Consider the following 22,703-nt stretch of genomic DNA (forward strand, 5'->3'; position numbering starts at 1 on the left):
CTGTATGTGTGTTATCTGTTCCCCTTGTCTTTTAGTTAATCTATTAATAAACATGCTGAGCCTTTGGTAAAATACATTTTCTGGGTCTTTTGTTTGGTGTGTAACTAAATGGAATAGATTGCAGTGTGATTTCTTCCCCAAGGCACTATTTCAAGCTGAGGCTAAAAGTGATTAGCTTTATACAAACACAGACACACACAGGCTGTTCATGTTTTATTTTTTGTTTGATGACAAACTAACTGTGGACAGAGAATTCGGGCTCTATTGAGTCTGTATCGCTGAAGAGTTGCAGATTGGGCGATAGAAATGTAAAGGTAATTTCCGATGGAGCCGACAAGACATATACAGCGTTTACTGTGAATGCAGTCTTTGCTAACGCGGGAACATTGCCTTTAAATGTCAATCACACTGTAATGCTGAACGTCTGCCATACGGATTGAATAGAGTCCTTAGTGTGAGCAGTGCGTTTGGAGACGCATGCACGCACACACATACACACAATGTTCTTCACAGACAAACTCACGCAAGTGCTCCTGTTAAAATAAATGAAACAAACACACTCCCGTTCCATTCACACTCCTGTGTACACACCTAGTGGTCATCTTAACAATGGAGAACAGGAAGGGACATCAGCATACAGCCTAATCAGACTATTTTGAGCCTAACGGTTTAACATGACCTTGACCTGATGGTGCTGAGCTGTAGAACACCATGTCATGGCCATCTGGCTCTGTGGACAAACAACTTGTCTGAAATGACATATGGACACAATCTGCTAATATCAAACATGTACAGGAATTGATTAGTAAACCAGTTTTACACCAGGCGTTCCAATTCACCAGGTGTCAATTCAGCATCATACAGTTAATTCAAGTGAAATGATATTTCGTAAATCTATTTTTATACAATCTATGGCAACTTTTAATTGTTGAATTGAAATTCTGATTCACTCCATGACATTACTGAATGGATGGATCCCAACCCTATTGTTCACAGCTGACCCTTTCAGATCCATGACATTACTGAATGGATGGATCCCAACCCTATTGTTCACAGCCGACCCTTTCAGATGGGTTTAACCCCTTCAGGACAATGGCTGAGGAAGAAACTAAAGTCACAGTGTGTACTTTATGGCATAAATATGACTGCTGGCTCATAGGGTTATGTGATTATTCTATTCAGCAATCTGAAATCGAAGGAGAAAGACTTCATGTTAAATAGAACATTTTTCCAGTTTTTCAAATATTATATTAAACGAGTGTACATATAATAGTATCAAAAGGGTTATATACTGTAGGGTTGTAAGTATGACAACAGAATCATTGGGATTTCAGGAGAAAGTTTTTTTTGCTCCCTGTCAAGTCTTGATCTGGGTTTGTTCAGTCAGTAACAACCAGTGTTAAGTAACCTACACTACACTAAGGTCCCGGTCCGTTTTGAACCCTATCCCCTTCTGTTTTCACAGTCCTGAAAAAGCCTCTGAAAGTGACCCTTCAACAGAGAGCTAACCAAGGATCAGAGGTTTGTGGTAGTGAAGAACTTTAGCGTGTCAATTCTTTGTTTCTGAGATCTACCTTTGGCAAATGTTTGAAATCAAACTGTTGATCTTCCCTCCATGATCGCCTCCCTCCCTCCATTAGTGAGTCTGGTCCCAGGGCAGTCCTTTACCAGCCAGGCAGCACACTGCTAGTCACACAGGCCTATTTGGAAAACAACACTACAAAAAAGTGTTGTGTACAAATGTCTCAAAAGGAGTGTGGACACAATCCATCATATCTACTCATAATTGAAAATGATTCACATGACCATGTGAAGACAGGCAAATCAAAACATTTGGATTCGTTGCATAGAAAACGTCTTCTACAAAAGGGCGCAATAGCAAGCAAGACACTTCCAGCTTATATGTGAGCCTGAGAAATGGAACTTCTCTTTATGGGAATAACAGAACAATATGGAGGTCTGGGTCCATCATGGGAAAACAGATGCTTCGCACACATAAAAATCACAAATGTAAGCAAACATGTAAAAGGGTTTAATTGACATTGGTACTCAAGGGTGCTGGGCATCCCATAACAGAATCAGGGCACCACTATGATCATGTGGTCCCACATAAATTACTGTAGGTATTTTGGTCCAGCCCATTGTTTTAGGCACCCTGAAGAGTCCCTGCATGTAACAGAATACTCCATGTATCAAAGGTAGTAAAAAAATAAAAAGACAGCAACTGCCTTCAAGGAAACAATAGCTTAACCATGTAAAGTAGGGGGGAAAAGGAAATTAAAAACAACACAAAAACCCCATGTAGAAAGCTGAAGGTAGTGTTGGGCTGTGTTTCAGTGTGTGTGTGTGTGTGTGTGTGTGTGTGTGTGTGTGTGTGTGTGTGTGTGTGTGTTAGGCCTCGAAGCGTTTGGGGCAGACCATGGGTGCGACCAGGGTCCAGATGTAGAGGATGAGACACACCCAGCACGACGCCATCTTGATCCAGAACACCGACCAGCTGCCATCCAGCAGCTTATCTATTTTATGGTTGTCATAGCTACAGGAAAACAAACATATCACACTCTTAGTGTTATGCTGAACTTAAATGAATAACTAGAGACACAAGCTAGTTACAGTTTCCCTAGTAACTCTTCCACTTGCTGGAACCTAGTGTAAAGTGTTTCCTCAGCAACTCTCCAAATAACTGGAACCTAGTTAAAGTTTCCCCAGTAACTCTTCTACTTACTGGAACCTAGTGTAAAGTGTTTCCTCAGCAACTCTCCTACTTACTGGAACCTAGTGTAAAGTGTTTCCTCAGCAACACTCCGAATAACTGGAACCTAGTTAAAGTTTCCCCAGTAACTCTCCTACTTATTGGAACCTAGTGTAAAGTTTCCCCGTAACCCTCCTACTTACTGGAACCTAGTTCAAGTTTCCCCAGTAACTCTACTACAAGTTACATTTATCACAGCAACTCTCCTACTTACTGGAACCTAGTGTAAAGTTTCCCCAGTAACTCTTCTACTTACTGGAACCTAGTGTAAAGTTTCCCCAGTAACTATCCTACTTACTGGAACCTAGTGTAAAGTTTCCCCAGTAACTCTCCTACTTACTGGAACCTAGTGTAAAGTTTCCCCAGTAACTCTCCTAACTGGAACCTAGTGTAAAGTTTCCCCAGTAACTCTTCTACTTACTGGAACCTAGTGTAAAGTTTCCCCAGTAACTCGTCTACTTACTGGAACCTAGTGTAAAGTTTCCCCAGTAACTCTCCTAACTGGAACCTAGTGTAAAGTTTCCCCAGTAACTCCTCTACTTACTGGAACCTAGTGTAAAGTTTCCCCAGTAACTCTCCTACTTACTGGAACCTAGTGTAAAGTTTCCCCAGTAACTCTTCTACTTACTGGAACCTAGTGTAAAGTTTCCCCAGTAACTCTCCGACTTACTGGAACCTAGTGTAAAGTTTCCCCAGTAACTCTTCTACTTACTGGAACCAGTTGGTGACTGTCATCATGGCATACATTGAACCCAGGCAGAAGACAAAGTGGAAATAGGTGTAGCTGTAGATGGTTCCCCCTCTCTCATCATACAGAACATTTTGGCCTCCTCCAGTCTTCTCCTCATCATAGTCATCTGGACAACACAACCACAACAACATTATTACAACCTTACATCATCGCAGCAACATATACATGTATGATGGACAGAACATTTTCTACCCAATAACACTTTCACCATTTAATATTCCTGATTTCTTTCCATTGTCCTGGTCTATACTATATGTCTCTCCCTCCCCTTTTCCGGACAGGAAACTCCCTGAAAATCAGTAGGTTTCCTGAGAAGGGCTCCTGTTTTCTTAATTAATTGTAATGTTCTAAACTGTACATCTGCTTATTTAAAATATGTTTTTTTCTGTGTAATAAATTCCTAAATGAAATGACGTGCTGTTCTTTCCCTGGCTGCAGTGCTGCTATCTCCCACCAGAAGGCAGATGCAGCCTTCTCTCATGTCTACTGCTACCATCTGATTGGTCTAGCTCCACACCACCATAGTCCCCTCCTGGTAACACTGACATCATCTCTGGTTACTGACCAATGCTGTTCCTGCATCTTTACTGTTAATATGTGTATGAGAGAACATACAAGAACACTGCCTCTTTCTGCTGGTGTTGCAGTAGGGAGATGATAGAAAGAGAACAGTGGGAGGGAGAGAGAATATGTGGGTATTTACCTGTGTCATCTCCAAAGCAGAAACAGCAGCGAGCTCTCTGAAGAAGAGAGGGGAGTTAGTACAACAGGAATGTACCAACCAATCAACTATACATCCCCATTTCACTAAACACACTAAGCTTGTGTGTGTGTGTGTGAGAGAGAGAGATTAGGTCTTCTTACCTCAGTCTCAGGCATGCTGTTCCTACACACACGCAGTGCTGCAGAGCTTCGTCTGGTGGTGGACGTCAAACTACACACACAAACACACACACCAGTAAGCATTCCGTAGAACTGTGTATACCACTACATATGACTAATAAAACTTGAAACACACACACAGGAATGACAGAAGACATTTTCCCAGTAATTTGTGGTTGAGAATAGCTCAAGTCTTTTACAGAGACGACCACAGGAGATATGTCTGAGCTTAATGTGAAACACATGTGGACACGCACTACAGATCCAGCTAATCACACACACCCTCTGAACAGCACCAGCCAATCAAAAACACTTTCACATCTACTCAAGCCAATAAGACATGACCTCACTGCAGCTACAGATCTCTAACCTGGAAGCATTCTAATAGTCTAAAGAGCACAGCCCCTATCCTCTCTGCACTGATCTAAAAACACAGGATAGGTGACAGCAACACGTGTTGGGAATTTTAGGTTGTTCAGGTGTGGAAATGCTGAATTCAAAAGATAAGGGGAACCACAGCGGTATGTTTAAGGTTTATCACAGACAGTTTGCACACAAGGGTAGACAGAAACATTCTCCAAAGACTCAAGCTCTAAGCCCTCATTATATCCCCCAAGCTGGGATCAGGAGTCACAGAGGTTGAGCATCCTTATCTGTTTGTTCTCTCAGGCCCAGGGTCAGTACCAGGCTCAGTTCCAGGCTCAGGGTCAGTACCAGGCTCAGGGTCAGGCTCAGTACCAGGCTCAGGCTCAGGCCCAGGCTCAGTGTCAGTACCAGGCTCAGTACCAGGCTCAGGGTCAGTACCAGGCTCAGGGTCAGTACCAGGCTCAGGGTCAGTACCAGGCTCAGTACCAGGGTCAGGCTCAGTACCAGGGTCAGTACCAGGGTCAGTACCAGGCCCAGGCTCAGTACCAGGGTCAGGCCCAGGCTCAGTACCCGGCTCAGTAACAGGCCCAGGGTCAGTACCAGGCTCAGGGACAGTACCAGGCTCAGTACCAGGCCCAGGGTCAGTACCAGGCCCAGTACCAGGCTCAGTAACAGGCCCAGGGTCAGTACCAGGCCCAGGCTCAGTAACAGGTCCAGGGTCAGTACCAGGCTCAGTAACAGGCCCAGGGTCAGTACCAGGCTCAGGGTCAGTACCAGGCTCAGTATCAGGGTCAGTACCAGGCCATAACATAACTGTGTGTGTCTTACCAGGAGTAGAGCACACAGCCGAACATGATGACAGTTCCCACTACTGATACAATCCTCTTGTCGCTCTCTGATCCAGAGTTGAAGGGAAATACACAAACTGTCGTATTCACCCCATTAACCTCCAACACTAAACAGAAACAGAGAGAGAGAGAAAAGGAGAGGGGTAAGAATGAGAGAAAACAGGAAAAAGAGGAGGATAATATTTAAGTTTGTTAGTACTGGAGAGCTGCAAGGGCACATCAGACCAGAACACAGTTTAAATGGAGGCATTTTAAGTACAATTTAACAAAAAGCTCTGACGAAGGCCTTGAGGCCGATTCGTAAGTTTAATAAAGAAAAGTGATACTTTAAAGGGTTTCTCTTTACTTTCATGTTATTCAATTGTTACTATGTACCTGCAAGAAAGATGTGCAAGTGCCTTTTGAATTTTAAGTGAACTTTAACAAAATGCAAACACATAAAACCTGTTAATAGGTCAATCAGATAGGCAATGAAACACTGGAGCTCCATGGCTGAGCCTCCAGTCTACTTACTCTCTTTGGGCTTGCTGGAGAAGGCTGAGAAGGTGAGGTACATGACGTACACACTGATCACTCCTGGCTGGAGCAGGCCTGACTTAGGCTGGACTGGAGGGAGAACAGAAGGACTGTTAAAGTGTGTGTGTGTGTGTGCGTTCCAGTGTGTGTTCCAGTGTTTGTATAGCCAATACTAACGTCTCTGTATGAAGGGCGATATAGCCAGCAGGGTGACTATGAGACAGAGGCTGCTGTTGACCCCCAGGAACACCTTGTTGAGCAGACAAGCCTGAGAGTGTGTGTAGAACAGAGCCATGAACACCACAGCTCCTACTGCCATACTGAACAGCACCAAGGTGACCATGGCCAGTGCTCCATACCACAGACGGTTGTCGTTCACACCTGAACTCCTATTGAGGGGGGAAGGATGGGAGGAAGAGAGATGGATGGGAGGAAGAGAGAGGAGGGAAGGATAGGAGGAAGAGAGATGGATGGGAGGAAGAGAGAGGAGGGAAGGATGGGAGGAAGAGAGATGAATGGGAGGAAGAGAGAGGAGGGAAGGATAGGCGGAAGAGAGAAAGGGATAGGAGGAAGAGAGAAATGGATAGGATGAAGAGAGGGATGGAGGGAATGATAGGAGGAAGAGAGAGATGGAGGGAAGGATAGGAGGAAGAGAGAGATAGAGGGAAGGAAGGATAGGAGGAAGAGAGAGATGGAGGGAAGGAAGGATAGGAAGAAGAGAGAGATGGAGGGAAGGAAGGATAGGAAGAAGAGAGAGATGGAGGGAAGGATGGGAGGAAGAGAGAGGGGATATAGTTATATTTTATTCCTGAGGCTTGCCAACAACCCTAAACAAGACAGGTTTAGGGTTGTTGGCAAAACTTCCACATCCAGATTACTTTCTCAGAGCTCCCCAACCCCATCGACACACAGACACAAACACACAAATACACACAGATGCACTAGTACTGATAGATTAACCGACATTTCGGTTATTTTATTTTTTTAAACAACTAATTGACCGCCGTCGGTTCAATTACTTGAATTCCATTTGCTTCAGTTTTTTTCTGTGAGCTCAATGTGCACATTCAGTTTCTTTAGAGATAAATCAGAGCCAGCCTGAACTGTGCAATGTAGAGTTGTAGTTTTCAACAGGCATATATTCGACAAAGTTTAGCTCATAAAACGTGGCAATTAACTACAATGACCATAATCCATTGCACATGTACTTTTCCGGTCTGTGTTTCTTTTATGCCTGCTACGGAAGAGGCAGAAGAAGACTCAATCGTGAGGGGATATAGAGAGCAGCCGTTGCTTTGTGAGGTACAATATATATACAAAAGTATGTGGACACCCCTTAAAATTTGTGGATTCAGCCATTTCAGCCACTCCCATTGCTGACAGGTGTATAAAATCGAGCACACAGCCATGCAATCTCCATAGACAAACATTGGCAGTAGAATGGCCTTACTGAAGAGCTCAATGACTTGTTGTGGCACCTTCATAGGATGCCACCTTTGTAACAAGTCAGTTCATAAAATGCCTACCCTGCTAGAGCTGCCCCGGTCAACTGTAAGTGCTGTTATTGTGAAGTGGAAATGTCTAGGAACAACAACGGCTTAGCCTCGAAGTGGTAGGCCACACAAGCTCACAGAACGGAAGCTCATAAAATTCGTCTGTCCTTGGATGCAACACCTACTACCGAGTTCCAAACTGCCTCTGGAAGCAACGTCAGCACAATAACTGTTCGTTGGAAGCTTCATGAAATCGGCTTCCATAGCCAAGCAGCCACACACAAGACTAAGATCACCATGTGCAATTCCAAGCGTCGGCTGGAGTGGTGTAAAGCTTGCCGCCATTGGACTCTGGAGTGATGAATCACACTTCGCTATCAGGCAGTCCGACGGACAAATCTGGTTTTGGCGGATGCCACTACCTGCCCCGAGAACACTACCTGCCCCAATGCTTCCAACTTTGTGGCAATGGTTTAGGGAAGGCCCTATACCCTGTGCACAAAGCGAGGTCCATACAGAAATGGCCTGTCAAGATCAGTGTGGAAGAACTTGACTGGCCTGCACAGAGACCTGACCTCAACCCCATTGAACACCTTTGGGATGAATTGGAACGCCAACTGCGAGCCAGACCTAATCGCCCAACATCAGTGCCCGACCTCACTAATGCTCTTGTCGCTGAATGGAAGCAAGTCCCCGCAGCAATGTTCCAACATTTAAGTGGGAAGCCTTCCCAGAAGAGTGGAGGCTGTTATAGCAGCAAAGGGGGGACCAACTCCATATTAATGCCCATGATATTGGAATGAGATGTTCAACGAGCTGGGGTCCACATGGTTTTGGTAATGTAGTGCATCTCCACTTGAAAAGACATGATCTAAGTGATTGATAGTTGGTATTCAGCAGTCATAGAGGACTGCCTTACTTACTTTGAAGATCTATAAAATAGGGATTTTGTCAGACAGCATATGCAGCAGCCCTATAGAGATGAGATGATGACTTGGAATAAAATAATAGTCTTTAAATAAAACAAATGTAATATGTAAAGTGAATAAGTGATGGTTAATAAGCGATAAGCAGTAATGAGCGGTCACGACCATTATGGGATTTTATTAATAGTTTTATTCTGTGTTGTTACAGCATTCAACCCAAAGAATCGAAACTGAAATCGAAAACGTGACTATTTTTAAATAATTGAACTAAAACCGAACCGCCCTCAAAAAGCACTAATCGCTCAGCACTAAGATACACAGACACAGACACAAACACACACACACACACCCAGTCACACAGCTGCAGGGTAATTGCAGTGACCTCTTGCCTTATATTCCCAGTCAGTGAAAATGGACAAACATTTTTCTATTGTGAGTGTGTGTGTGTGTCTCAGAGGGGGAGAGGAAACTGTGGGTATATACTCCGTTGTCATGTGCATCCTGTCTGCAACTTAAGACACTGACCAAACCCTCCTTTGTACTGTATACAACAAGGCACAATAGCTCTCTCGCCCTGTTTCTCTCTTTCTCTCTATCTCTCCCTCTGTTTCTCTCTCTCTCTCCCTCTGTTTCACTCTCTCTCTTTCTCCCTCTGTTTCTCTCTCTCGTTCTCCCTCTGTTTCTCTCTCTCTCTTTCTCCCTCTGTTTCTCTCTCTCTACCTCCTTCTGTTTCTCTCTCTCTCTCTATCTCCCTGTTTCTCTCCCTCTGTTTCTCTCTCTCTCCCTGTTTCTCTCTCTCTCTATCTCCTTCTGTTTCTCTCTCTCTCTCTCCCTCTGTTTCTCTCTCTCTCTCCCTCTGTTTCTCTCTCTCTCTCTTTCTCCCCTGTTTCTCTCTCTCTATCTCCCTCTGTTTCTCTCTCTCTCTCTCTCTATCTCCCTGTTTCTCTCCCTCTGTTTCTCTCTCTCTCTATCTCCCTGTTTCTCTCTCTCTCTATCTCCCTCTGTTTCTCTGTCTCTCCCTCTGTTTCTCTCTCTCTCTCTCCTCTGTTTCTCTGTCTCTCCCTCCCTCTGTTTCTCTCTCTCTCTCTCCCTCTGTTTCTCTGTCTCTCCCTCCCTCTGTTTCTCTGTCTCTCCCTCTGTTTCTCTGTCTCTCCCTCCCTCTGTTTCTCTGTCTCTCCCTCCCTCTGTTTCTCTCTCTCTCTCTCTCCCTCTGTTTCTCTGTCTCTCCCTCCCTCTGTTTCTCTGTCTCTCCCTCCCTCTGTTTCTCTGTCTCTCCCTCCCTCTGTTTCTCTCTCTCTCTCTCCCTCTGTCTCTCCCTCCCTCTGTTTCTCTGTCTCTCCCTCTGTTTCTCTGTCTCTCCCTCCCTCTGTTTCTCTGTCTCTCCCTCTGTTTCTCTGTCTCTCCCTCCCTCTGTTTCTCTGTCTCTCCCTGTTTCTCTGTCTCTCCCTCCCTCTGTTTCTCTGTCTCTCCCTCTGTTTCTCTGTCTCTCCCTCTGTTTCTCTCTCTCTCCCTCTGTTTCTCTCTCTCTCCTTTGGTTCCTCTCTCTCCATCTCTCTCTGTTTCTCTGTCTCTCCCTCCCTGTTTCTCTGTCTCTCCCTCCCTCTGTTTCTCTGTCTCTCCCTCTGTTTCTCTCTCTTTCTCTCTCTCCCTCTGTCTCTCTCTCTCTCTCTCCCTCTGTTTCTCTGTCTCTCCCTCCCTCTGTTTCTCTCTCTTTCTCTCTCTCTGTCTCTCTCTCCCTCTGTTTCTCTCTCTCTCTCTCCCTCTGTTTCTCTGTCTCTCCCTCCCTCTGTTTCTCTGTCTCTCCCTCCCTCTGTTTCTCTGTCTCTCCCTCTGTTTCTCTCTCTCTCCCTCTGTTTCTCTCTCTCTCCTTTGGTTCCTCTCTCTCCATCTCTCTCTGTTTCTCTCTCTCTCTCTCCCTCGGTTTCTTTCTCTCTCCCTCGGTTTCTCTCTCTCCATCTCCCTCTGTTTCTCTCTCTCTCCCTTTGTTTCTCTTCCTGTTTCTCTATCTCCCCCTGTTTGTGTCTCTCTCTCTCCCTCTGTTTCTCTCTCTCCCTCTGTTTCTCGCCCGCTCTCTCACCTGTGTAAATAACATTACACAGGAGTCCATCCTGGCATCCTCCCCTCCTCTCTCTCTCTCCCTCCTTCATAATCTTCCATCTCCAAAATAAGCAATCCTACACAAGGTTAATTCCTCCCTCTTTCTAGTCCTCCTTCCTTCAACACAGCACAGGGATCCATCCTCTTTTCGTCCTGCTGTCCTCCGTTTCTCCCTCCTTATGTGCCACCTTCCTCTCTCCCTTCTCAACAACCCTACACATTATTCCCTTCCATATAACAGAAATACTGAAGTACTTTAGGCTTGGAGGATGTGTGTCTATCCTATGTAATTCTGTATTTATGTGTGACTGTTTTGGCTGAAGACATAAAATAAAGCAGCAGGACAAAGAGAGCTTTATTATAAGTATTGATGTTGTTGTTGTTCTCACCAGTTAGTGTTCCATCTGTGAGCAAATTCCACCAGCAGCATGAGCTGGATCAGCAGGAAGATGAACCCTCCTAAGGCTCCAACATACCTCCACACTGAGGAGAGACAGAGAGAGGAGGGGAGAGGAAAATACAAGAGAGAGACAGAGGAGGAGAGAGGAAAAGAAGAGAGAGACAGAGAGAGAGGAGGAGAGAGAAAAGACAAGAGAGAGAGGAGGAGAGAGGAAAAGACATGAGAGAGAGGAGGAGAGAGGAAAAGACAAGAGAGAGACAGAGAGAGAGGAGGAGAGAGGAAAAGACAAGAGAGAGAGGAGGAGAGAGGAAAAGACAAGAGAGAGAGGAGGAGAGAGGAAAAGACAAGAGAGAGAGGAGGAGAGAGGAAAAGACATGAGAGAGAGGAGGAGAGAGGAAAAGACAAGAGAGAGACAGAGAGAGAGGAGGAGAGAGGAAAAGACGAGAGAGGAGAGAGGAAAAGACAAGAGAGAGAGGAGGAGAGAGGAAAAGACAAGAGAGAGAGGAGGAGAGAGGAAAAGACAAGAGAGGGAGGAGGAGAGAGGAAAAGACAAGAGAGAGACAGAGAGAGAGGAGGAGAGAGGAAAAGACAAGAGAGAGACAGAGAGAGAGGAGGAGAGAGGAAAAGACAAGAGAGAGACAGAGAGAGAGGAGGAGAGAGGAAAAGACAAGAGAGAGAGAGAGAGAGGAGGAGAGAGGAAAAGACAAGAGAGAGAGGAGGAGAGAGGAAAAGACAAGAGAGAGACAGAGAGAGAGGAGGAGAGAGGAAAAGACAAGAGAGAGAGGAGGAGATGAGAGATGCTCAACATGAGAGTCATGCTCAACATGAGCTCCTGATATATTTCATATTTCTTTGTTTTTAGAATGAGATAAACACTCTAATCGAAAAAGAATTCCAGACAAGAAGTGATGAACAACAACTCTATTCATTCAGAATAGAATAGTAATAGAATAGTAACTTTGCGTTTCAAGTTAAGAACTTTTGTCTCTAGCAACACAACAAGCTAGCCAGAAGAAACGAGCTAGAACAAACCTAGCAAGGGGAGTTAATACAACTACATCAAACGACCAAACTGAGTGAGTAAACCAAAATGGAGCACGGACTAACTTTAAACATATCTTCTGTTTTTTGTGTGTGAGGATTTGTCACTCTTTTTGCTGTTTTTTGAACTAAATTAGCGCTAGCTAGCAACAGACGAACAAATCGGTTGCCATGGCAACGGGGCAGCAGAACAGTAGTAGCAGAGCCCACAGGCACCATGTCCCCACTCCCCCTCAGCGCAGAATCCATTCTCTACCATAAAGAGGCCAAAAATGACACAACGAGGAAAGCTTTTAAACAGAAACTACTAAAGGGGAGGTCAGAAACACTTTTTGCAGACCTCTACAAAAACGATGACTTGAGTAATCTCATCTTCCTCACTGACCAGCCAAATGCATGGAGCTCAGCAGTCTGCTCTCACTACCCATCCATAAAGAAAGTGGGAATCTGAAATGGGTGGAAGCTGAAAGTCAAAGAGACAGATGACCCTGACAGCACCATGATAACAATCAACCTCTACAAGACTGGGACTGTCATGGTGCAAGGTAACATTAGGCTGTTTGAAACAGACTTTCAGAACATTAAGGAGAGAGCAGAGAGAGAGAAGGACACCACCAGTGACATGCCCTCTCACAAGACAAACTCCACCAGCACCACCCTCACCTCTACTCTCCCCACCCAAAAAGGCACATCCAGCACCTCTCTTCCCACCATAGTGGAGGACACGCCCCAGGAGGAGAGCGACCCCCTCAGTGCAGAGCAGGCTCAGGCCCTCCTCACCACCATGGCTGCCATGAGGCATGAGTTCACCAAACTGGAGGGGGAGGTGGTCCTGCTGAGAGAGAGCGTGAGCAAACAGCAACCAGACAACCACACCTTAGAGGAGCTCCTAACCAAGGTGAGGACAGAGCAGGACAGCAGCCTTGCAATACAGCTGAAAGAAGTTCAGCAAGAGAGAGATGGACTCAAGAGAGAGCTGGATGATCTAAGAAAGGAGGTGAGAGAGCTCCAAAAAGACAGGCAGAACAGTAATAACGATCTGACCACACTAAGAGAGGAGCTGCAGGAGAGAAAGAGAACAGAGGACAAGCTGCAGGAGAGTTAGAGAACAGAGGACAGACTGTAGGAGAGAAAGAGAACAGAGGACAAGCTGCAGGAGAGTTAGAGAACAGAGGACAGACTGTAGGAGAGAAAGAGAACAGAGGACAGACTGTAGGAGAGAAAGAGAACAGAGGACAGACTGAAGGAGCAGCTAGAACACCACTCTATGACCTGCCCTCACACAGCAGAGGAGCCCAGCTCAACCAGCCAGGCTTCCCCAGCCCTGCCCTCACACAGCAGAGGAGCCCAGCTCAACCAGCCAGGCTTCCCCAGCCCTGCCCTCACACAGCAGAGGAGCCCAGATCAACCAGCCAGGCTTCCCCAGCCCTGCCCTCACACAGCAGAGGAGCCCAGATCAACCAGCCAGGCTTCCCCAGCCCTGCCCTCACACAGCAGAGGAGCCCAGATCAACCAGCCAGGCTTCCCCAGCCCTGCCCTCACACAGCAGAGGAGCCCAGATCAACCAGCCAGGCTTCCCCAGCCCTGCCCTCACACAGCAGAGGAGCCCAGATCAACCAGCCAGGCTTCCCCAGCCCTGCCCTCACACAGCAGAGGAGCCCAGATCAACCAGCCAGGCTTCCCCAGCCCTGCCCTCACACAGCAGAGGAGCCCAGATCAACCAGCCAGGCTTCCCCAGCCCTGCCCTCACACAGCAGAGGAGCCCAGATCAACCAGCCAGGCTTCCCCAGCCCTGCCCTCACACAGCAGAGGAGCCCAGCTCAACCAGCCAGGCTTCCCCAGCCCTGCCCTCACACAGCAGAGGAGCACAGCTCAACCAGCCAGGCTTCCCCAGCCCTGCCCTCACACAGCAGAGGAGCCCAGCTCAACCAGCCAGGCTTCCCCAGCCCTGCCCTCACACAGCAGAGGAGCCCAGCTCAACCAGCCAGGCTTCCCCAGCCCTGCCCTCACACAGCAGAGGAGCCCAGCTCAACCAGCCAGGCTTCCCCAGCCCTGCCCTCACACAGCAGAGGAGCCCAGCTCAACCAGCCAGGCTTCCCCAGCCCTGCCCTCACACAGCAGAGGAGCCCAGCTCAACCAGCCAGGCTTCCCCAGCCCTGCCCTCACACAGCAGAGGAGCCCAGCTCAACCAGCCAGGCTTCCCCAGCCCTGCCCTCACACAGCAGAGGAGCCCAGCTCAACCAGCCAGGCTTCCCCAGCCCTGCCCTCACACAGCAGAGGAGCCCAGCTCAACCAGCCAGGCTTCCCCAGCCCTGCCCTCACACAGCAGAGGAGCCCAGCTCAACCAGCCAGGCTTCCCCAGCCCTGCCCTCACACAGCAGAGGAGCCCAGCTCAACCAGCCAGGCTTCCCCAGCCCTGCCCTCACACAGCAGAGGAGCCCAGCTCAACCAGCCAGGCTTCCCCAGCCCTGCCCTCACACAGCAGAGGAGCCCAGCTCAACCAGCCAGGCTTCCCCAGCCCTGCCCTCACACAGCAGAGGAGCCCAGATCAACCAGCCAGGCTTCCCCAGCCCTGCCCTCACACAGCAGAGGAGCACAGCTCAACCAGCCAGGCTTCCCCAGCCCTGCCCTCACACAGCAGAGGAGCACAGCTCAACCAGCCAGGCTTCCCCAGCCCTGCCCTCACACAGCAGAGGAGCCCAGATCAACCAGCCAGGCTTCCCCAGCCCTGCCCTCACACAGCAGAGGAGCCCAGATCAAACAGCCAGGCTTCCCCAGCCCTGACCTCACACAGCAGAGGAGCACAGCTCAACCAGCCAGGCTTCCCCAGCCCTGCCCTCACACAGCAGAGGAGCACAGCTCAACCAGCCAGGCTTCCCCAGCCCTGCCCTCACACAGCAGAGGAGCCCAGATCAACCAGCCAGGCTTCCCCAGCCCTGCCCTCACACAGCAGAGGAGCACAGCTCAACCAGCCAGGCTTCCCCAGCCCTGCCCTCACACAGCAGAGGAGCACAGCTCAACCAGCCAGGCTTTCCCAGCCCTGCCCTCACACAGCAGAGGAGCCCAGATCAACCAGCCAGGCTTCCCCAGCCCTGCCCTCACACAGCAGAGGAGCACAGCTCAACCAGCCAGGCTTCCCCAGCCCTGCCCTCACACAGCAGAGGAGCACAGCTCAACCAGCCAGGCTTCCCCAGCCCTGCCCTCACACAGCAGAGGAGCCCAGCTCAACCAGCCAGGCTTCCCCAGCCCTGCCCTCACACAGCAGAGGAGCCCAGCTCAACCAGCCAGGCTTCCCCAGCCCTGCCCTCACACAGCAGAGGAGCCCAGCTCAACCAGCCAGGCTTCCCCAGCCCTGCCCTCACACAGCAGAGGAGCCCAGCTCAACCAGCCAGGCTTCCCCAGCCCTGCCCTCACACAGCAGAGGAGCCCAGCTCAACCAGCCAGGCTTCCCAAGCCCTGCCCTCACACAGCAGAGGAGCCCAGCTCAACCAGCCAGGCTTCCCCAGCCCTGCCCTCACACAGCAGAGGAGCCCAGCTCAACCAGCCAGGCTTCCCCAGCCCTGCCCTCACACAGCAGAGGAGCCCAGATCAACCAGCCAGGCTTCCCCAGCCCTGCCCTCACACAGCAGAGGAGCCCAGCTCAACCAGCCAGGCTTCCCCAGCCCTGCCCTCACACAGCAGAGGAGCCTAGATCAACCAGCCAGGCTTCCCCAGCACTGCCCTCACACAGCAGAGGAGCCCAGATCAACCAGCCAGGCTTCCCCAGCCCTGCCCTCACACAGCAGAGGAGCCTAGATCAACCAGCCAGGCTTCCCCAGCACTGCCCTCACACAGCAGAGGAGCCCAGATCAACCAGCCAGACTTCCCCAGCCCTGCCCTCACACAGCAGAGGAGCCCAGATCAACCAGCCAGGCTTCCCCAGCCCTGCCCTCACACAGCAGAGGAGCCCAGATCAACCAGCCAGGCTTCCCCAGCCCTGCCCTCACACAGCAGAGGAGCTCAGATCAACCAGCCAGGCTTCCCCAGCACTGCCCTCACACAGCAGAGGAGCCCAGATCAACCAGCCAGGCTTCCCCAGCCCTGCCTGCTGCACCCCTCCTCCCCAACCCACAGAACAGCCTCCCACTGACAGCGGCACCGGCACAGACCAGCCACACCCCAGCTCCAACACCCACCAGCCCCCCCTCTGCCCCCTCCAGTCCAGAAGAAACACTGGCTGACATCGTCCTGTTGATGGACTCAAATGGGAAGTTTGTTCAGGAGAATAAACTTTTCCCTCGACACAAAAGGAGAAAGGTGTGGTGCCCAACAACACAGAGGGCCATGGAGCTGCTTGATAAGGCCCATCTCGGGTCGCCAAGCCACATAATCATACACACCAGAAGCAACGACCTGCATGCTCAGCAGGAGAGGGTGACGACTTCACCACGGGGAGTGATTGAGAAGGCCTCCGCAATCTTCCCCAACTCAAGAATCGTGGTGTCAACCCTTCTATAGAGGAAGGACTTCCACCCTGCCACAATCCAAAGAATAAACGCCAGCCTCTCCCAGGACTGTGCCCTGCGATCCAATGTACAACTGGCCCACCATCCCACCCTCGATCTGGACTGTCTCTATGACCATGTTCACTTGTACAAGGACGTCGCTTTAAACCGCAGTCCGACCTCTCTGGAACCCCCAGCCACGACCACAGCACCACTAACCTCAATGCCCACCACAGCCAGCGCAGCACAGACCACCCCAGCCCAGCTTCAGAGCCACCCAGACGAGGCCTCCCACCCCCCTGCCCCCCACCGCAGACCCACACTTGGAGGAGCCACAACCAGCAGGCAAAGCTACGCACAGGTTGTGAGAGGAGCAACTGGCCCAGCCCCCACCAACCAAATTAGTGACATTAAACAAATGCTCACATGTGATAGGCCGAGGGTCATGGTAAAATGAGCACAAGAACTCCACCATCCTCACACTACACCCACCCAAGTGGCATGACACAAATTCTATCTTAATTAATAAACAAATAACATTTGCATAATAAGAGTTTACTTTAATTGAAAAATCTTATTTTAATAGTTCTTGTTGGATTGTGAGTGTTTATCTCATTTTGAAGGTAAAGGGAGAAAAAAAAGTTATGAAATCTTTTTACGTTGCCTGTTGGAATTGACAAGGATCGAAGTGCTCTGCTTTTGGACTAAAGAGCAGAAACCCAGAATTCCTGAAAGAAATTGATGATGTTGATATTGTAGTACTACAGGAAACATGGTGCAGAGGTGATGTTTCCACTGGCTGTCCACTAGGTTATAGGGAGATAATCATACCATCCACTAAATTAAAAGGAATCAAACAGGGCAGGGACTCTGCCCTGAACTAATTAATTCAATTGAATTGATCAAAACAGGAGAATTCATTATATGGTTAAAAATCAACAAGGAGGCTATCTTGACAGACAAAAACATCTTCCTCTGTGCCACATACATTCCCCCCTCAGAATCACACTACTTCAATGAAGAGAGTTTCTCCATTCTAGAGGGGGAAATTAGTCACTTTCAGGCCCAAGGCAACGTACTGGTCTGTGGAGACCTGAATGCTGGAACAGCAGAAGAACTAGACACTATTAACAGTCATGGGGATAAACACCTACCAGGAAGCAACAACCTTTCCTTCCCCACATACCCCCACAGAAACAACTATGACAAAGTGAAAAACAAAAATGGAGTACAGCTCATGAAGCTCTGTGGAACACTGGGTCTGTACATAGTCAACGGTAGGCTGAGAGGGGACTCTTTAGGTAGGTACACCTACAGCTCTGTGGAACACTGGGTTTGTACATAGTCAACGGTAGGCTGAGAGGGGACTCTTTAGGTAGGTACACCTACAGCTCTGTGGAACACTGGGTCTGTACATAGTCAACGGTAGGCTGAGAGGGGACTCTTTAGGTAGGTACACCTACAGCTCTGTGGAACACTGGGTCTGTACATAGTCAACGGTAGGCTGAGAGGGGACTCTTTAGGTAGGTACACCTACAGCTCTGTGGAACACTGGGTCTGTACATAGTCAACGGTAGGCTGAGAGGGGACTCTTTAGGTAGGTACACCTACAGCTCTGTGGAACACTGGGTCTGTACATAGTCAACGGTAGGCTGAGAGGGGACTCTTTAGGTAGGTACACCTACAGCTCTGTGGAACACTGGGTCTGTACATAGTCAACGGTAGGCTGAGAGGGGACTCTTTAGGTAGGTACACCTACAGCTCTGTGGAACACTGGGTCTGTACATAGTCAACGGTAGGCTGAGAGGGGACTCTTTAGGTAGGTACACCTACAGCTCTGTGGAACACTGGGTCTGTACATAGTCAACGGTAGGCTGAGAGGGGACTCTTTAGGTAGGTACACCTACAGCTCTGTGGAACACTGGGTCTGTACATAGTCAACGGTAGGCTGAGAGGGGACTCTTTAGGTAGGTACACCTACAGCTCTGTGGAACACTGGGTCTGTACATAGTCAACAGTAGGCTGAGAGGGGACTCTTTAGGTAGGTACACCTACAGCTCTGTGGAACACTGGGTCTGTACATAGTCAACGGTAGGCTGAGAGGGGACTCTTTAGGTAGGTACACCTACAGCTCTGTGGAACACTGGGTCTGTACATAGTCAACGGTAGGCTGAGAGGGGACTCTTTAGGTAGGTACACCTACAGCTCTGTGGAACACTGGGTCTGTACATAGTCAATGGCAGGCTGAGAGGGGACTCTTTTGGTAGGTACACCTACAGCTCATCCCTTGGCAGCAGCACTGTAGACTACTTCCTCCCCGACCTAAACCCAGAGTCTCTCAGAGCCTTCACAGTCAGCCCACTAACACCTCTCTCAGACCAACCCAGAGTCTCTCAGAGCCTTCACAGTCAGCCCACTAACACCTCTCTCAGACCCCAGTAAAATCACAGTGTATCTGAGAAGAGCAGAACCCAACCATGAAGCATCACGGCCCAATAAATTACATGGTACAAAACAGGCCTATAGATGGAGTGCAAACAGTACAGACATCTACCAAAAAGCAATTAGTAGCCAAAAAATACAATCTCTCCAGGACAACTTTTTAGCCTTAACATTCTCCTTCAGCAATGAAGGTGTAAATGTGGCTGTTTGGAACATAAACTTTATATTTGACAAATTAGCCTCCTTGGCTAATTTAAAGAAGCATAAGAGCAAACCAGAAATAACAGATAATGAAAAATGATTTGATAATGATTGCAAACATCTAAGAAAGTCATTGAGAAATATATCTAATCAAAAACACAGAGACACCAGACAACAAAAATATAGGCCTTCAATATGGGGAAACACTGAAGCAATACAAACACACCCTAAGAAGAAAAAAGGAACAGCACATTAGAAATCAGCTGGATGGAATTGATGAAGCCAATTCTGGGAGAATTGGAATAAATTAAACAAACCTCATCATGAGGAATTGGCTATCCAAAATGGGGATATGTGGAGAATTCACTTTGCAAACCTCTACAGCAATATAACAAAGAGCCCAGAACAAAAAGATATACAAGAAAAATTACAAATCCTTGAATCAGCAGTCAAAGACTATCAGAATCCTGTGGATACCCCAATTACAGAATAACAATTATTGGAAAAACTATGCACTCTCCAACCCAAAAAGGCCTGTGGTGCTGATGGTATTTTAAATGAAATGATCAAATATACAGACCACAAATTAAAATAGGCTGTACTCAAACTCTTCAACATTATCCTCACTGCAGGTATTTTCCCCGATATGTGGAACCAGGGATTGATCACACCAATGTAAAAATTGAGACAAATTTGACCCCAATAAATACAGAGGAATTTGCGTTAACAGCAACTTGGGGAAAATTCTCTGCAGTATTATAAATAGAAAACTAGATAATTTCCTTGACGAACACAACGTCCTGAGCAGAAGCCAAATTATCATACAACAGACCACATTTACACCCTCCACACTCTAATTGATAAACAAGTAAACCAAAACAAAGACAAAATCTACTCGTGTTTTGCAGATTTCAAGAAAGCATTTGATTCAATTTGGCACAAAGGTCTTTTTTATAAACTAATAGAAAGTGGTATTGGAGGGAAAACATATGATTTTATTAAATCAATGTACACTAAAAACAAATGTGGTTAAAATTGGCAACAAGCAAACAGACTTCTTCTCTCAGGGACGGGGAGTGAAACAGGGCTGCCCAATAAGTCCAACACTATTTAACATCTACATTAATGAATTGGCAAAAACATTAGAAGAATCGTCAGCACCTGGTATCACCCTACACAACACTGAAATCAAGTGTCTGCTGTACGCAGATGACCTGGTGCTGCTGACTCCCACTAAAGAGGGGTTACAGCAGCACCTAAATCATCTTCACAGGTTCTGTCAGACCTGGGCTCTGACCGTTAACCTGAAAAACCCAAATATAATGATATTCCAAAAAAGGTCTGGAAATAAGGATGACAAATATAAATTATATTTGGACACAGTTTTATTAGAACACACTAATAACTACACATATCTATGACTAAATATCAGAAACACAGGTAGCTTTCACATGGATGTGAATGAGCTGAGAGACAAAGCAAGAAGAGCATTCTATGCCATTAAAAGGAACATTAAAATCGAAATTCCAATTAGAATCTGGCTCAAAAAAAGCCAGCTGGTTCTGAGGCTCAGTTCACCAACTCAAACCAACCCCATAGAGCCTCAGGAGAGCACTCAGAAAATCTGGCCCAACCAAATCATCACAAAACAAAAATAAAAATATATCAGCTATTGGAAAGACACCACAAAAAATGTAAGTAAACTTCAATGCTTTTTGGCTCTAAACAGACAGTACATGGTGGCAGACTATCTGACCACTGTGACTGATAGAAAACTGAGGAAAACATTGATTAGGTACAGACTCAGTAAGTACAGTCTGGCTATAGAGGCCGGTCGTCACAGACAAACCTGGCTGCCCAGAGAGGACAGGCTGTGCTCACTCTGCTCCAGGGGAGAGGTAGACACAGAGCTGCATTTCCTATTACACTGTGACAAATACTCAGACCTAAGAGAATATTTCTTTCCCAAAATTATAATTCAATACAAAGAATTTGAAACTATAAAATATGAAGAAAAAAATCAAATATTTATTGGGTGAAAAGCCAAAATGTGCAGTTTTGGCAGCCAAATATGTGTCCTCCTGCCACAACCTGAGGGACAGCCAGTGAAAAGTGCAAAGTAATGTCGATAATATTTCCCATCTTGTTTTGTTTTGTCTTTCATACCATGTCATGTGTCTTCTCAGTCATGTTGACACTGGTCTACTACCATTGCTTTAATGTATTGTTGAGAGGAAAAGACAAGATAGAGACAGAGACAGAGGGAGAGAGAGAGAGAGAGGAAAAGACAAGAGAGAGAGAGAGAGCATGAGAAAGGAAAAGACAAGAGAGAGACAGAGAAAGAGAGAGGAGAGAGGAAAAGACAAGATAGAGACAGAGACAGAGGGAGAGAGAGAGAGGAAAAGACAAGAGAGAGAGAGAGAGCATGAGAAAGGAAAAGACAAGAGAGAGACAGAGAAAGAGAGAGGAGAGAGGAAAAGATAAGAGCGAGACAGAGAGAAAGAGAGAGAAAGAGAGAGGAAAAGACAAGAGAGAGAGAGGAGAGAGGAAAAGACGAGAGAGAGAGACAGAGAGAAAGAGGAGGAGAGAGGAAAGACGAGAGACAGAGAGAGAGGAGGAGAGAGGAAAAGACAACAGAGAGACAGAGACAGAGAGAGAGAGAGAAAGAGAGAGGGAAAAGACGAGAGATAGGAGAGAGGAAAAGACAAGGAGCGAGACAGAGAGAAAGAGGAGAGGGGAAAAGACAAGAGACAGAGAGAGGGAGAGAGAGGAAAAGACAACAGAGGACAGAGACAGACAGAGAGAGAAGAGAGAGGAAAAGACAAGAGAGAGACAGAGAGAGGGTAGAGAGAGGAAAAAGACAAGAGCGAGACAGAGAGAGAGGAGGAGAGAGGAAAAGACAAGAGAGGAGACAGAGAGAGGGTAGAGAGAGGAAAGACAAGAGCGAGACAGAGAGAGAGGAGGAGAGAGGAAAAGACGAGAGACAGAGAGAGGGAGAGAAAAGACAACAGAGACAGAGAGAGAGGGAGAGAGAGAGGAAAAGACAACAGCGAGACAGAGAGAGAGAGGAGGAGACAAGAGCGAGACAGAGAGAGAGAGAGGAAAAGACAAGAGAGAGAGAGAGACAGAGAGAGAGAGGAGAGAGGAAAAGACAACAGAGAGACAGAGACAGAGAGACAGAGAGAGAGAGAGAGAGAGAGAGAGAGAGAGAGAGAGAGAGAGAGAGAGAGAGAGAGAGAGAGAGAGAGAGGAAAAGACAACAGAGAAACAGAGACAGAGAGAGAGAGAGAGAGAGAGAGAGAGAGAGAGAGAGAGAGAGAGAGGAGAGAGAAAGAAAGAAAGAAAGAGGAAAAGACATGAGAGAGACAGAGAGAGAGAGAGACAGAGAGAGGGGAGGAGAGAGGAAAAGACAACAGAGAGACAGAGAGAGAGAGACAGAGAGAGAGAGAGAGAGAGAGAGAGGGGAGGAGAGAGGAAAAGACAAGAGAGAGACAGAGAGAGGAG

General features: G+C 47.7%; 1 protein-coding gene across 1 annotated transcript in view; it reads right to left on the bottom strand.

Moving 5' to 3' along the window:
- Positions 1 to 200: 200 nt before the first annotated feature.
- LOC109896006 (serine incorporator 5) overlaps positions 201 to 22,703 on the bottom strand; it is a 54,225-nt gene continuing 31,722 nt past the window's right edge. The window contains exons 5-12 of the mRNA XM_020490174.2: positions 11,021 to 11,114; positions 6,293 to 6,504; positions 6,113 to 6,205; positions 5,580 to 5,706; positions 4,368 to 4,437; positions 4,207 to 4,243; positions 3,465 to 3,609; positions 201 to 2,536 (exon numbers count right to left, since the gene is read on the bottom strand). Of these exons, the coding sequence (XP_020345763.2) occupies positions 2,392 to 2,536; positions 3,465 to 3,609; positions 4,207 to 4,243; positions 4,368 to 4,437; positions 5,580 to 5,706; positions 6,113 to 6,205; positions 6,293 to 6,504; positions 11,021 to 11,114 (923 nt within the window). The 3' untranslated portion in view covers positions 201 to 2,391. The remainder of the gene's footprint in view (positions 2,537 to 3,464; positions 3,610 to 4,206; positions 4,244 to 4,367; positions 4,438 to 5,579; positions 5,707 to 6,112; positions 6,206 to 6,292; positions 6,505 to 11,020; positions 11,115 to 22,703) is intronic.

Source organism: Oncorhynchus kisutch, linkage group LG8 (assembly GCF_002021735.2).
Source record: "Oncorhynchus kisutch isolate 150728-3 linkage group LG8, Okis_V2, whole genome shotgun sequence".
In the NCBI taxonomy this organism is placed as follows: domain Eukaryota; kingdom Metazoa; phylum Chordata; class Actinopteri; order Salmoniformes; family Salmonidae; genus Oncorhynchus; species Oncorhynchus kisutch.